At 47.1% G+C, this 14,381-nt stretch overlaps 1 protein-coding gene across 19 annotated transcripts in view; it reads left to right on the top strand.

Moving 5' to 3' along the window:
* The first annotated feature begins 822 nt into the window (after window positions 1-822).
* ZNF621 (zinc finger protein 621) overlaps window positions 823-14,381 on the top strand; it is a 209,630-nt gene continuing 196,071 nt past the window's right edge. For 3 of the 19 annotated variants that reach the window (XR_016214936.1, XR_011379582.2, XR_007921968.3), the window contains exons 1-7: window positions 870-1,218; window positions 1,643-1,723; window positions 3,245-3,371; window positions 3,830-3,934; window positions 6,909-8,397; window positions 8,489-8,557; window positions 9,265-9,336. Coding sequence is in view for 5 of the 19 variants with exons in the window: in XM_051852675.3 (XP_051708635.1) it covers window positions 1,700-1,723; window positions 3,245-3,371; window positions 3,830-3,934; window positions 6,909-7,957 (1,305 nt within the window). In the remaining 14 variants the exon portion in view is untranslated. Of the gene's footprint in view, window positions 1,219-1,642; window positions 1,724-3,244; window positions 3,372-3,829; window positions 3,935-4,214; window positions 5,670-6,908; window positions 8,958-9,264; window positions 9,337-14,381 lie in introns of those variants that run through there. The other 16 variants (XR_016214933.1, XR_016214934.1, XR_016214932.1 and 13 more) reach the window with 12 other exon arrangements.

Genomic DNA, 14,381 nt, shown 5'->3' with positions numbered 1-14,381 from the left:
GTTCAGAAGTTCTGGGCTGCTATCCCTTTGCTTACTTTCTGAAGTGTATTAACTGCGGGAAGCTCAAATGAGACTATTGCTTATTGGTTGATTTTCAGAGCATATATGTTGATCCAAAGTTATGTAAATGAACAATAATTACCTGTTTGTGATTTAGGACTTTGATCAAAGTACTTTTAACTCCCACCCTCTCCTTTTCAATTCCCCTAGCCCCTTCCTTCAACCGGCCAAACCTGTCGGAAAAACCTTTAGGAATCGTCCAGATCTTTATTTTAGGAGGCATGATTTTTTTTTCCCCAGCCAGTGCTGTTATTTAAGACAAAGTGTCAGTTCCTGGGTGGAAATGTAGCTCTAACTAATGAATTTTTGCAACTTATAAGCTAAATAGAGGACCTTGAGAGTTTCCTGCCCCAACTGAAAACAGGACAAAATGATTTAATACAGGACATGTCCTTTATGTTCAGAATGCTTGGCAACCTTAGTCAGCCTCAGTTACTCTGGGTATCAAGCGAGTCTGCCCTAAAAGGTTCCACATTCGTAGGCTAAGAAGGGGGAGGGCTAACAGAGCAGATAGAAGCCACGGTTTTCCCCCAAGTCGCCAGGCCTCGTCTGGGGCCTCTTAGAGATGATACAACAGGTGTCAGCCCAGGCTTCAGGTGACCCACGGAGTGCAGACGGCGGGCCGGCAGCCGAGGGCCCCGCCTCCGCCCAGACGCCGTGGTCTGGGCAGAGCCTGGCTGCGGCCCTGGTGCCCGCAGCTAGAGCGGAAACAGCCACGCGTCCCGCAGCAACCCCGCCTCCTCCGCGGGCCTGGGCGAGTCACGTGGGGCCAGCGACCACCGAGGTGGGCGGCCTCCGGGCGGCCTAGAGGGGCCCTTGGCGCGCGCGCGCTTCCGGGTTGCATTCCAGTTACCGGCGTCTCGGGGTTGGGGAGAGGGGAGAGGTGAGCGGCGTGGAGTTCGGCGGCGTCTCCGTGAGACGTCCGCCCTCTGCGGACTTTCTCGCTGCTCCTGGCGGCTCGCTAGCCTCCTTCCCTCTTGAACTCAGTCCCAATGGCGACCCTCCCCTCCTTCACCCGGAGCTGGGGGGTGTGGGCCTCGCAGAAGTCGCCCGAAGGGGACGCGCGGCCTTCCAGGGCCGGGACCCAGTTCGGGGCCACAGAAGCGTGAGCCTCTTTTCTCTCCTCCAAGAGCTCGTCGCGACAGCTTCGCGCGCCCGGTACCGACAGTTATGGTGTTTGGGGGTCTCCTGGCCCCCTGGGGTGGAGTGTTTAGATCCCTACTGGGTATCCGGTCAGCGTCTTCTCCCCGGGACACCGGGTGTTTCCCCCTCAGCACGCCCGTGGCCAGCCATCCCACGGAGTTGGTGCCGTGGTCCTTAGAAACATTTCTCACAGACCCCACACCGTAGGGTCAGTCCTCTCCGCGTGAACAGGCCCAGGGATGCCCTTAGGGACTGAGCGGCCCAGGGGAGGGTTAACCCGAGACCAGGGGTAGCCATTCCTAAAGGGAGTGGGGGGTGCTCGGCGTGGGAGCCTCCGGGGGGCCCCCTGAGGGAGCCCCCGTCCAGTGCTGGCGCTGTGAGGCCGCTGGGGGGTGCAGGAACAGAGTGCCCAGTACTCACGGCTCTTCTCGCCTCTAAGGAGCTGGCGCTTGCACATACATCCCAGGGCAGTGCGTGAGGCCAGGGGACGTCAGCCATGCTGCAGCCGGTGTGGCCTCAGGTGAGTGGGGCTTCCTTTCAGCCTTGGTCACTCACGGTCAGGAAAGGACGGAGAAGGCCCCATCTGGCCAGGCTGTGGTTTCCCCTCTGACTGTATGACCAGGCCTATGGCTGGTGGGAGTGAGTGGCGAGAGAGGAGTAAGAGTTTGGTGTGTAGAGAGTGGTGAGCGTGGATGTGCAGATGTAAGCGGAAGGAGAAAGGTGACCCAGGCCAAGGCATTTCTCCCTGAGTGTGGAAGTTGAGGTCACATTCCACGAATCGAAGTCGCCTGCTGAAACCAGAGGAGTCCGTCGTCAGGAGATGGCGGGTGTATCCCGGAGAGACCATGTGGTTCTAACAATAAGCGTGAAGCCTCGGAAGTGAAGTCAGAGCGGGTGGTTCGGTATGAGATGGGAGAAGTAGAGCCCACGTGGTAGGTCATGGCGAAGACTTCGGTTTCTGTTCCAGGTTCAGTGGGAAGGCACTGAAGTATTTTAAGCAGGGGAGGGGAGACAGGGAGAGTGACATGATTGGATTTATATATTAAAAAGGTTTTTCCCCCACCCGTGATGGCAAGCTGTGGGAGAGTGTGGGCCAATTAAGAGGATTTTGAGGGGCTGGCACCGCAGCTCACTAGGCTAATCCTTCTCCTGCGGCGCTGGCACCCCTGGTTCTAGTCCCGGTTGGGGTGCTGGTTCTGTCCCCATTGCTCCTCTTCCAGTCCAGCTCTCTGCTGTGGCCTGGGAAGGTAGTGGAGGATGGCCCAAGTGCTTGGGCCCTGCATCCACATGGGAGACCAGGAGGAAGTGCGTGGCTTCTGGCTTCAGATCGGTGCAGCACGCCGGCTGTAGCAGCCATCTGGGGAGTGAACCAACAGAAGGAAGACCTTTCTCTCTTTGTCTCTCTCTCTCTCTCACTAACTCTGCCTGTCAAAAAAAAAAAAAAAGATTTTGAGGGGCCGGCACTGTGGCGGAGCGGGTAAAGCTGCCGCCTGCAGCGCTGGCATCCCATATGGGTGCCTGTTCGAGTCCCAGCTGCTGCTCTTCCGATCCAGCTCTCTGCTATGGCCTGGGAAAGCAGTAAGCAGTGGAAGATGGCCCCCAAGTCATGTAATGGACAGTATTGGGGAGATCAAAGAGAAATTGAGTATAGGGAATAAGGGGGAGCCATACGAATGCACTTTGATTGGCAGTTGTCTTCTGTAGTGTTGGGTGTATAGCATGTGAGGCAGTGGGGTTGTGGAGTCTGTGAAGATGGGAGGTGCATCTGTAAAGCCAGGTGCATAGGTGTTTATGCTGTACCAGGGTGAGAGCCCCAGATGCCGGACTGTGAGAGTGGGACAGTGGTTTGGGGGCCCCAGAACCATGCGAATGGAAGTGTTGAAAGCGGGAGCACTGGTGGAGGGTTGGGCCCTAGCTGGGGTGCTGGGTACTCTTCTTGATAAAGCATACCTTCTGTGGGGCTCAGGTCTATCCCTTCTGCAGCTCAGGCTGCCTCCTTCTGCCCCTCGCTCAGAGCTTGAGGAAGAACCTGTTGTTTCAGGAACCAGTGACCTTTGAGGATGTGGCTGTGTACTTCACCCAGGATCAGTGGGCCAGCCTGGGCCCTGGGCAGAGGGCCCTGTACAGGGAGGTGATGCTGGAGAACTATGCAAATGTTACTTCCCTGGGTAAGGTCTCTCTCTAGGGCCCTTTGCGGTAGTTTGACATCTCCCTCAGCTTTTGGGGGATTCTAGTCCCTCTTGGGTTTGATGACCCCATAGGGGTATTCAGTGATCATACCTTCCAAAGCTGCTGGTGGGGAAATCCTTGTCTCCCTTGTTTTTGAAATTGGCCATCCTACACCCCAGGGAAGACCCTTCATCCACCCTTCGTGAGGGAGTGCCCTTTCCATAAGTGGAGGCCAGACTGCAGAGTTGCTTCCCAAAGAGAACAGTCTCTTCTTGGCAGTGGTGGAGTTCCTGGAAGTGGTGAACCCTTCCTGAGGACTCTGCAGCCTGTGTGGCCTCCTGGGAGTTCTGTTTCTCTCCCCATGCACCCCATGGCAGGTGGGCTGAGAAAGGTCTCAGGAATAATTCTGGATGTTCTTTCCTCAGCCTGTTTTTCTTTTTTTTTATTCCTGAGGTAGCATTTTCATTTCCCAAACCTGCTCTGATCTCTAAGCTGGAAAGAGGGGAGGCACCCTGCGGCCCAGATCCCTGGGACACAGAGGGTTTGAGAGGCATCGGCTCAGGTGAGTAAAAGAACCTAGTGTTAGGTTTCCCGCTCTGCCTTCCTGGTTTACTGTGGGAGAAGTGTTTGTTCTGCCAAAAGGGAGCAAACTTCCAGTCACTTCCAAGGCTGTGCTCAGTGTGATCTATGACCTCTGAGTTCTGGTCTGAGCCTGGAAGACCAGCCCTTTGGGGGTGTGGCTGCTCAGTCTGCTCGTGCCACCAGTGGCCATCCTCCTGTGTGGAAAGCTATGACCCAGTAGTTCCTGCACCATGACTTTTCTCATCAGTAGGGAGGTTTTTTTTTTTTTTTTAATTTGAAAGAGTTACACAGAGAGGAGAGGCAGAGAGAGAGAGAGAGAGAAGTCTTCCATCTGCTGGTTCACTCCCCAAGTGGGCTCAATGGCTGGAGCTGCGTTGATCTGAAGCCAGGAGCCAGGAGCTTCTTCTGAGTCTACCACACAGATGCAGGGACCCAAGGACTTGAGCCATCTTCCATTGCTTTTCCAGGCTATAGCTGAGAACTGGATCAGAAGTGGAGTAGCCAGGACTTGAACTGGCGCCCATAAGGGATGCCGGTACTGCATATGGCAGCTTTACCCGCTATGCCACAGCGCCTGGCCAGGGAGTTTTAATTTTATGCCATTTTTTATTTGAATGAAGTAGGGTTTCAACCAGTTTTAAGGATAATGTGATTCTGTAGGACAAACTGATTTATTTATTTTTGCCACAGCTACAGATTGAATTCTTACACATTCGGCAATGAAACATGGCTTTAATTTGTTTTTCTGGTTTCTAAGTCACCTAAAGCTTCCATGTACGTAATCTTGAGATTTACACTGTGTTTTTCCCAGCTGGGACTGTGGAGCACAGCCTCTCTCTCTCTCTTATACACGCACACAGCACTTAGGGTTTCCCTGAGAGGGCCGTCTGTCCCAAAAGGCTATGATTACCTAGGTTTCCTTTTCTTTGGAGGCAGCTCTCCAAGCCTTACTTCTCACACACACTGTTATTACACCCCCACCCCCTTCTGCTTTTTGAAGATTTATTTTTATTTATTTGAAAGAAAGAGTTACAGAGAGAGGTGGAGACAGAAAGAGTGAGATCTTTCATCCTCTGGTTCACTCCCCAAATGGATTCAGTGGCTGAAGCCAGTAACTTCTGGGTTTCCCACAAGAGTGCAAGGGCCTAAGGACTTGGGCCATCCTCCGCTGCTTTCCCAGGCACATTGGCAGGTAGCTGGATCGGAAGTGGGACAGCCAGGACTCAAAAATGGTGTCTATATGGAATGCTAGCGCTGCAGGCCAGGGCTTTAATCTGCTCTGCCATAGTACTGGCACCAGTCCCTTTGCTTTTTAAAGATTCATTTGTTTGTTTGAAAGACAGAATTACAGAGATAGAGAGTGAGAGAGAAAGATCGTTCATCTGTGGGTTTACTCTGCAAATGACCGCAATGGCCAGGGCTGGGCCAAGCTGAAGCCAGGACCCTGGAATTCCATCTGGTTTCCCAGGTGGGTGTCAGGGCCCCGGATACTTGGGCCATCTTCCTCTGCTTTCCCAGGCATGTTAGCAGGGAGCTGGATCAGAAGTGGAGCAGCCAGAACTGAAACCAGTGCTGGTTTCAGATGCTGGTATTGCAGGTGGTGGCTTGACCTGTCATGCTACAGCAGTGGCCCCTGGCGGCCCCTTTATAGTGATACCCTGATGACCTGCAGCTCTCCAGTCTAACTGCCATTCCAGCTGCCTGTCTGGAATAAAGTATGTTTTATTTCAGAGTATGATATAGAATATTTAAAAATGAAGTTAATTGGATGTTATTTAGAACCTGGTCACTGTACATAGTAGGTGAGGCATTGGGACCCATCTGTCTACTGGTTGCATGTCTTAGCCTGTGAGGCCTCTTATAGTCCTAACCTTCCCTCTACTCCACTCTCATCTCTTATTCCTTTTTTGGTTTGCTCTCTTTCTCAACCCCCATCTCTTAAAAATTTTTCCCATTATTAAAAAAAATTATTTATTTGAGAGGTAGAGTTACAGATAAAGAGAGGGAGAGACAGAGAGGTTTTCCATCTGTTGGTTCACTCCCCAGATGGCTGCACTGGCTGGAGCGGAGCTGATCTGAAGCCAGGAGCCAGGAGCTTCTGGTTCTCTCACGTGGGTGCAGGGGCCCAAGCCCTTGGGTGTCTTCCACTGCCTTCCCAGGCCATAAGCAGAGAGCTGGATCGGAAGAGGAGCAGCTGGGACATGAACTGGCACCTGTATGGGATGCTGTTGCTGCACGTGGAGGCTTAACCTACTACGCCACAGTGCCCCCTCCCCCCCATTTTTAGACTCCTCTTGTCTCATACTTACCTTTTTAATTATTTATTTTTGTCTCATTCTTTTTTATTTGTTTATCTGTTTTCTTCGCCTTTCATTTGCCTTGGCACAGTTCCCAGCCTTCCTTATGGGGGTACTTCTCAGCTTCTTTACTGCTCTGTTTCTGGTGTCTTCACTTCTTTAGTTGTATGTCCCTTGTTTTTATTTGTCTCTTTCATTTCTTGCATATATATATAAATATATTTTTTTTAAAGATTTACTTATTTTACTTGAAAGTCAGAATTACACAGAGAGAGAAAGAGAGGCAGAGAGAGAGAGGTCTTCCATCCGCTGGTGTCACTCCCCAATTAGCCCCGATGGCCGGAGCTACACCAATCTGAAGCCAGGAGCCAGGAGCTTCCAGGTCTCCCACATGGGTGCAGGGGCCCAAGGGCTTGGGCCATCTTCTGCTTTCCCAGGCCATAGCAGAGAGCTGGATAGGAAGTGGAGCCTGGGACTTGAACCGGCACCCATATGGGATGCCGGCACTGCAGGCGGCAGCTTTACCCGCTACACCACAGCACTGGCCCTCTTGCATGTATTTTTAAAAGCTATGCCCTCCAAGAGAAAATTAGGACCACTGGATTCTGTTCTCCTTCCAGTCCAATAACTGGGAACACTTGTGGTTTCTTTGGGCAGGTGGTGAGTTCCGGATCAAAAAGGAAGTGCCCTCAAAGCAAGAAAGCCCTGAAGAGTTGGAGTCACACAGAGTGCCTGTAGGAGGATTCCTTGGAAAATCTGAATGTTCTGATTTTAGAAACAAGCCAAGGCAGACTTGCGATCTAAATCCAAATCTGATACTCCGAGGGGGAATGAAGTTCTATGAATGTAAAGAATGTGGGAAAATCTTCAGATACAACTCAAAACTTATCAGGCATCAGATGAGTCACACTGGGGAAAAGCCCTTTAAATGTAAGGAGTGTGGCAAAGCTTTCAAGTCCAGCTATGACTGCATTGTGCATGAGAAAAACCACAGCGGGGAAGGGCCCTATGAATGCAAGGAGTGTGGCAAAGGGTTGAGTTCTAACACAGCCCTGACTCAGCACCAGAGGATCCACACTGGGGAGAAGCCCTACGTGTGTAAGGAGTGTGGCAAGGCTTTCCGCAGGAGTGCGGCACACCTGCAGCATCAGAGGCTGCACACGGGGGAGAAGCTCTATACATGTCAGGAGTGCTGGAAAGCGTTTGGTTGTAGGTCACTCTTTATTGTCCACCAGAGAATTCACACTGGGGAGAAGCCCTACCAGTGTCAGGAGTGTGGCAAAGCCTTCACTCAGAAAATAGCCTCCATTCAGCATCAGAGAGTCCACACCGGCGAGAAGCCTTACGCATGTAAGGTGTGTGGGAAAGCCTTCAAGTGGTACGGAAGCTTTGTTCAGCATCAGAAACTGCACCCCGTGGAGAAGAAGCCCCTCAAGCCTCTTGGGCCGTCCCTGGTCAGTGTCCAGCACCCATCTCCAGCCTTAGCTCCAGTTGCTCTCCAGGGGTCATGCTCTGCTCCAGCACTGACCGTGCCTTCACTGACCTTTCCACATGCTGTGCTCATTCCTACCTCAGGGCCTTTGCTCATGCTGCTGCCCACACCTGGAATACCTGCTTCACCTACCCAGCTAGTACATGTTTTCCAGAGTTTCACTCCCACTGTGAAATCTTGCCCAATTATTCTGTCCTCTTCTCACCCCTCTTGAACTTTATCTTGGCACTCCTATGGTCCTTACCTTCAGGAAATCTTGCCCTTAATTTGAGTTTCTTTTGTATTTTTTCCTTACTTGTGTTATAACTGTTTCAACATAAACTCCACTATAATATATGTACACTTTTTTTTAAAGATTCATTTTATTTATTTGAAAGGCAGAGTTACAGAGAGAGGGGGAGAGACAGAGAGAGGTCTTCCATCCACTGGTTCACTCCCCAAATGGCTATACCAATCCAAAGCCAGGAGCCAGGGGTTTCTTCCAGGTCTCGCATATGGGTACAGAGGCCCAAGGACTTGGGTCATCTTCCATTGCTTTGCTAAGTGCTTTAGCAAGAAGCTGGATTGGAAGTGGAGCAGCTGCGACTTGAACCTGTGCCCATATGGGATGCTGGCACTATGTGACTTACCTGCTATGCCACAATTCCAGGCCCTGTATGTATGCTTAAAGACTGTATTTGTATAATATATTTTTTCTTCTGGGTAGACAATGAAAATACTCACCCTTTGCATTGGTCCCTTTTAGGCTTGAACAGCTGTGACTTTATCTGCATCATGGGGTTGCTGGTGTTAGAAGTGCTGGGACAACATTAAGGTGTGTGAAGGAACTTTGGGGAAGTGAACATCCCTGTATTAGGCCAGTGTGGTTAGAGAGAACCAACCTGGGAAGGACAGGAGACACACAAGCCCTGTGGGAGCAGAGTTGGAATAGGCTTCCCAGGAGGATTTCAGAAATGAATGCAGGCTGTTCAGCGGGCCAGTGGTGGAGTAATACAACTACAGTGGGTGGTCTTTGGCACAGATCATAGAGGATCTTATACTCTAGTCAAAAGGTCATGTGGAACATACTGAAAAGTCTTTGTTGATAGCAGTCATCTACATGATTGATAGTAATCAGGGTGGCTATGTGTGTAAACATGATGGAGTTTTGCCCTTGATATGTAGATTTTTTTGTTGCTTTTGTTTTCTAAATAAATATACACAACAGCATTCAACTTTGTTGCATATATAGTGTCAGTTTTTCTTGGCGGGCATCTTCATATTCTTTTTGCAAGTACTGACTTCCAGATTTTATTTACTTACGGTAGTATGAACTGTAGTGAGGAATCTGGTGAATTACTAAAGAAATAGGAGAAGTGGTATAAATCCAACTTAAGGAAACCCTGAAAAAATCTCTGAAGTTGTTTATAGTTCTAGAAGTTGAGGGGCCTGTGTGGTAGGGTTAATGGCTAGGCTTGCGTGGTGGGTTAATGAAGTAGAATTTTGGATATCTCTTGGTATTGACTTGATGATCCTTTACAGCTATGCAAAGGACTATGTGAAGTAATTACTGGAAAAAGAACTGAGGTACGCATTTATTAGCATTATGTAAAGGTAAGTTCTAAATGTTGATGGAAGGGGCCATATGTGTCTTGTGTGTGTTGCTTTTGCTGTCTAGTTGTTTCTTTGTGATAGTTAATTGAAAAACCTTTACACTGTTGATTTTTAAATGTTACCCTGTCTGACTTAGCTGCTATGCAGTAAAAGTAATCTTCTGGCTTATCTCCCAGGAATTCTGATATGGGGTGTTTGTGCTGATGGCCAGATTGTTAGTGTGCCCCATCCTTTGAGTGATGTATTTTAAATGGAAGATGCGAGTTGGGACTTTGGAGGATACACTGATAAGCGGTTTGGGAGGGACCACTTTATTTCACAGTGGATCTGTAGGAGGGAGACTGCTAAAAGAAGCTTGGTTGACATCAGTTTAGAAGAAGAGAAAAAGCGAGTGGAATATGGCCTGTTGATACACATCAAAAAAGCTCTTGCATTAAAGAGAGCACAAAATAGATAGTAGACCCACACTAAGAGTAGGATGTACCAGAGTCTGTGAGATGTGAAAGAAGTTGGTATTCCGGGCGGTATTTATAGTCTTGTATGCATTTTTTAGAAAACAAGTGTTTGAAAGCTTACTGTTTGGGAAACTGGGGATGGGCATGGTGGGAAACAAAATTATCCAAAACCTAAAAACAAATCTGAAATCCTAAAATAAATGTATTAGCATGCAGTAGGGTTTTTGGTAAAGATGGTGGTTGAATGTCATACCATCCTGAAACCCCATTAGAATAGTTGAAGTGGTTGAGGATTAAAAAGGGTACATTGAGATGACAGCACAAGTAAGTTGATGCTAACATTTGGGAGTTAGAAAGCAGTTGGAAGCGTTCTTACTTGTGGCAGACCTAAGGAAGGTAAATGCTAACGTGCACTGGAGGAAACAGAGCAGCCATTCTACACATGGCACAATCCCCCAAAAGGCATGAGAAACTAGGACTTGAGATGTCTTGGGAAGTAGGGCATGCTGGTAGGGCTGAGCACAGGAAAAGTGGCTGAAAGTCTTAAAAACCACCTATATTCTCAGGTCAGCTTCTCAAAGCTCTTATTTTCTAAAGCAATAAAACAGGAATTGTGGAGCTTCTGTTGCCGCTTCTCCTTCTCCCCGTAGCCTTCTACCCTTACCCCTGCACACTGCCAGCTAGACGTGTGTAGGCTGGAGATCGTAAGGGCTTTCTTGGGGGAGATCTGATCAAGTCAAAGACCAGTGGTACATCTCAGTTTCCCCAGTGAAAGGGCTCTACAGAGAGATTCCAGCTATGCACACAGCTTCTAGTTTGTTTTGGTGTATTAGAGAGAGTGACAGAGAGGGAGAGATAGGAGAGAGAGAGACCAATCTTCATCTGCTGATTCTATCCCCAAGTGTCTGCAGTAGTCGGGACTGGGCCAGGGCAGAGGCAGGAGCCAGGAACTCCATCAGAGTCTCCCACATGGGAGACAGGAGCTCAAGTACATGGCCATCATACACTGCCTCCTAGGTGTGCTAGCAGGAAGCTGAATCAGAAGTAGTAGTGGGACTCTTAGGCTCTCTGATATGGGATGCTATGTCCCAAAAGGTGGCTTTTCCTCTTACATCATGATAACCTTTTCCCTCCAAGAAGGTTTTTAATAATCCATTCTTTAGTATAAACAAATAGGCAAGGATATGAAAGAGGCTGAACTGTGTGTATACACACAAAATAACTTGAAGGAAATAGACTGTTTGAGAAGAAAGTATCTTTTATGATTAGAGAAGATATTTGCATCCATGAAACAATAGCATGTGATAAGAAGAAAAGAGAATAAAGAAGTCTTTAAAAACTGAAAATATCAGAAATGAGATTCTCAGTATTAGCATTGGAAAGCAAAGTCAGTGGGATTACCGGCAAGAACAAAAAAGAAGTGAAAGTAGCCAAAAAAAAGGTTCAGTATATATGATCTGACAGTCATTAAAAGGAGAAATGGAGAAATTGGAGAGAAAATCAAAGGAGTGTGTGCTTTGTGTGTCTCAGTCACCACAAGGCTCCCTGGACTCCAGTGCTAACCCTGTTACATCTGCACATTGCCTTCCTGTCTTCATCAGTTCCCTGTCTGCAGCTCTCTAAACCCTTACATTCTGCTGTGGGCCACAGACAAGCCCTCAGCCGGTAGCTAGAGTTCAACTATCCTCAACATGTCTGCATGCTGCTCTTCTTCCTCCAATCAAAACCTGCCTGTCCCTTGAGGATACTGCTTCTCCAGCACCCTCTGAAGTACAATGGATTTGTGTTTCAATATACTCTATTTTGCTACTTTCGGAAGGACACCTGGGATTTTAATAATGTTAAAAATGTATTTTTTTTCCCCGGTGCCATTTCCTATTTGATATTCAAGCTCAGGGCTTTGCAAGTTGGTTTTGACTCCAGAGATGGTGAATGACCTTGCTCATGGATGAAGTGTTTTGATGGCTACTGTCAACTCTGATGTAAACTTTCTAAGAACAGCAATCTCAGTGTAGCCGAGTTTTCAGTGATACTTCAGTGTGAAGTAGCTACTGGGAGTAGGGATTCTTTTTCTTGCTGTTGTCTTGCAGGCATTCTTAGCAGTTTAGTTGTAATTCCTTCTTCAATGACTAGAAAATTGGTTAATTATGGAAGGATGGTATCTGTCAGATTATAAAAGTGCTGTGTATAGGCAGCAGAACACTGAAGCCGGATCATGCCTTTTACTGAGACAGGAGGTTCTCTTTCCAGCTGCTGAGTGCTGGGGACGGAAGAATTTTGTACTTCTCAGTTTTCCATAAACAAGGTGCTTAATTGTTTTGCAAACAACTTGGAAGAGATGTAGACATCATTTACAGAGTGTCCATTCTAAATCTTTTGATTATGCAAAGCAGCTTTTAAATGAAATTTAGGTTTAAGAAATTATTTTCTGACTATAAAAGAAATACATGCTCACAGCAAAAAACTAGCCTAGAAAGTAGGCAGGCCTGAATTTCACCTTTAATACAGTGTGCCCCACATATCTGCATGTTCCACTTTGATGGATCCAGCCAACATTTTCCTAGTTACCAAGTAACTATTTAGATAGTATTTACAATGTAACAGCTATCACATACCATCTAGAGATGATTTAAAGTACACTGGAGGATGTGTGTAGGTTTTTTTTTTTTTAAAGATTTATTTATTTATGTATTTGAAAGTCAGAGTTACATAGTTGCACAGAGAAAGAAGGAGAGGCAGAGAGAGAGAGAGGTCTTCCATCTGATGGTTCATTCCCCAATTGGCTGCAGCGGCCAGAGCTGCGCCGATCCGAAGCCAGGAGCCAGGAGCTTCTTCCAGGTCTTCCACGCGGGTGCAGGGGCCCAAGGACTTGGGTCATCTTCCACTACTTTCCCAGGCCATAGTAGAGAGCTGGATTGGAAGTGGAGCAGCCGGGTCTCTAACCGGTGCCCATATGGGATGCCGGCACTGCAGGCCAGGGCGTTATCCCACTGCACCACAGTGCTGGCCCCAGTGTGTGTGTGTGTGTGTGTGTGTGTGTGTGTGTATGTAGGTTATATACAAATATGGCAGCATTTTATAAAAGGAACTTGAGCATCTGAAGATTTTCGTGTCCATCGAGGCCCTTGGCACCAAGTCCCCATGGATACTGAGGGAACTTTAGTGAACACACACATGCACATAGTCACTGCACCTGAGTGCAAATTGTAGTATACACATTCTATTACAGATTTTTAAAAAAGATTTATTTATTTATTTGAAAGGCAGAGTTACAGAGAGGAGAGCCAGATGCAGAGAAAGAAGTCTTGCATCTGCTGGTTCACTCCCTAAATGGCCACGATGGCCAGGGATGGGCTAGACTGAAGCCAGGAGTTTCATCTGGGTTTCTCATGTGGGTGCAGGGGCCCAAGGACTTGGGCTATCTTGTATTGCTTTCCCAGGCACATTAGCAGAGTACTAGATCAGAAGTGGAGCAGCCAGGACACAAACTGGCATCTATAAGGGATGCCGGCGATGTAGGCAGTGACTTATCCTGATGTGCCACGGCGCCGGCCCCCATACATAATGACTTTTTTCACTTAGCAGAATATCATTCACATGTCCTGCTCAACAAGGACTCTATGATATATATATATATATAATATATATATATATTTATATGCCCATCCTTTTTAAATACATAAGATATTTAATAGCTGCATCATAGTACATTGCCTAGAATTGTATTTATGGAATCAGTTTCTTATTCTTGAACGTTTAAGATATTTCCAGTTTGAATCTCTTAAAAACTTTAATGAACACCTTGTACATACATGATTGATACAGTCATGATTTTTAAAGTTTATTTCTACATATTTTTTAAAAATAAAAGAAATAGAATATTTCTGATGAAGTGAGGGTCTCTGATCATTGATTTCTGTCTCCATTATTTTTTCAGAATTTGTTCATAAATAATACATAGTATTGCTTTGTACATTAAAAAGGTTTACATAGATGCTGTTGTCCCAGGGGCTTAGGAGACAATTTTGCCATGTTCAAATATGTGCAGTGATCTGGTTTTAGTCTCTGTGTATCATTTATAAACTTTTTTTTTCCCTACTAATTTATGCTTGAGGTATAAGAAAATGTGTGGTTTAGTAAAATGAGGAAGTAGACCAAACAAAGATTCAATGTCCAAGAAGTGGAAGATCTATTATTTACAGAATAGTGGAGGGAAAAGAAGACCATTTTATACTTGTTTAAACTGGAATGGGATGTTAAAAAACTGGGAGACTTTCAAGGAAAAAGTAGAGAACTTCAAATTCCAGCCCATTATTATGTAATATCAGAACATTGAGGACAAAGAAAAGATATTCTTAGAGCTCCTGGGGATGGGCAGGCATGGGGAGCAGGTCACACATCCAGAAACTGGGATCAGAATGGCATCAGTCTTCTCTAGCAATTCAAGTTGCTGAAAGATAATGGAGCAGTGCCTTCAAAATTCTGAATAAATGATTTTCAACCTAGGACTCCATCCTAGTCAAACTATTCATCAGTAGTAAATTAATGGAAGTAAAATGTTATGTGTTGACTGATAAATATGCTAAAAGT

This window comes from Oryctolagus cuniculus, chromosome 10, assembly GCF_051225735.1.
Source record: "Oryctolagus cuniculus isolate XC-2025 breed Fujian yellow rabbit chromosome 10, ASM5122573v1, whole genome shotgun sequence".
Taxonomy (NCBI): Eukaryota; Metazoa; Chordata; class Mammalia; order Lagomorpha; family Leporidae; genus Oryctolagus; species Oryctolagus cuniculus.
Note: the sequence above shows the minus strand (reverse complement) of the source record. Positions and strands in the feature narration are given on the sequence as shown.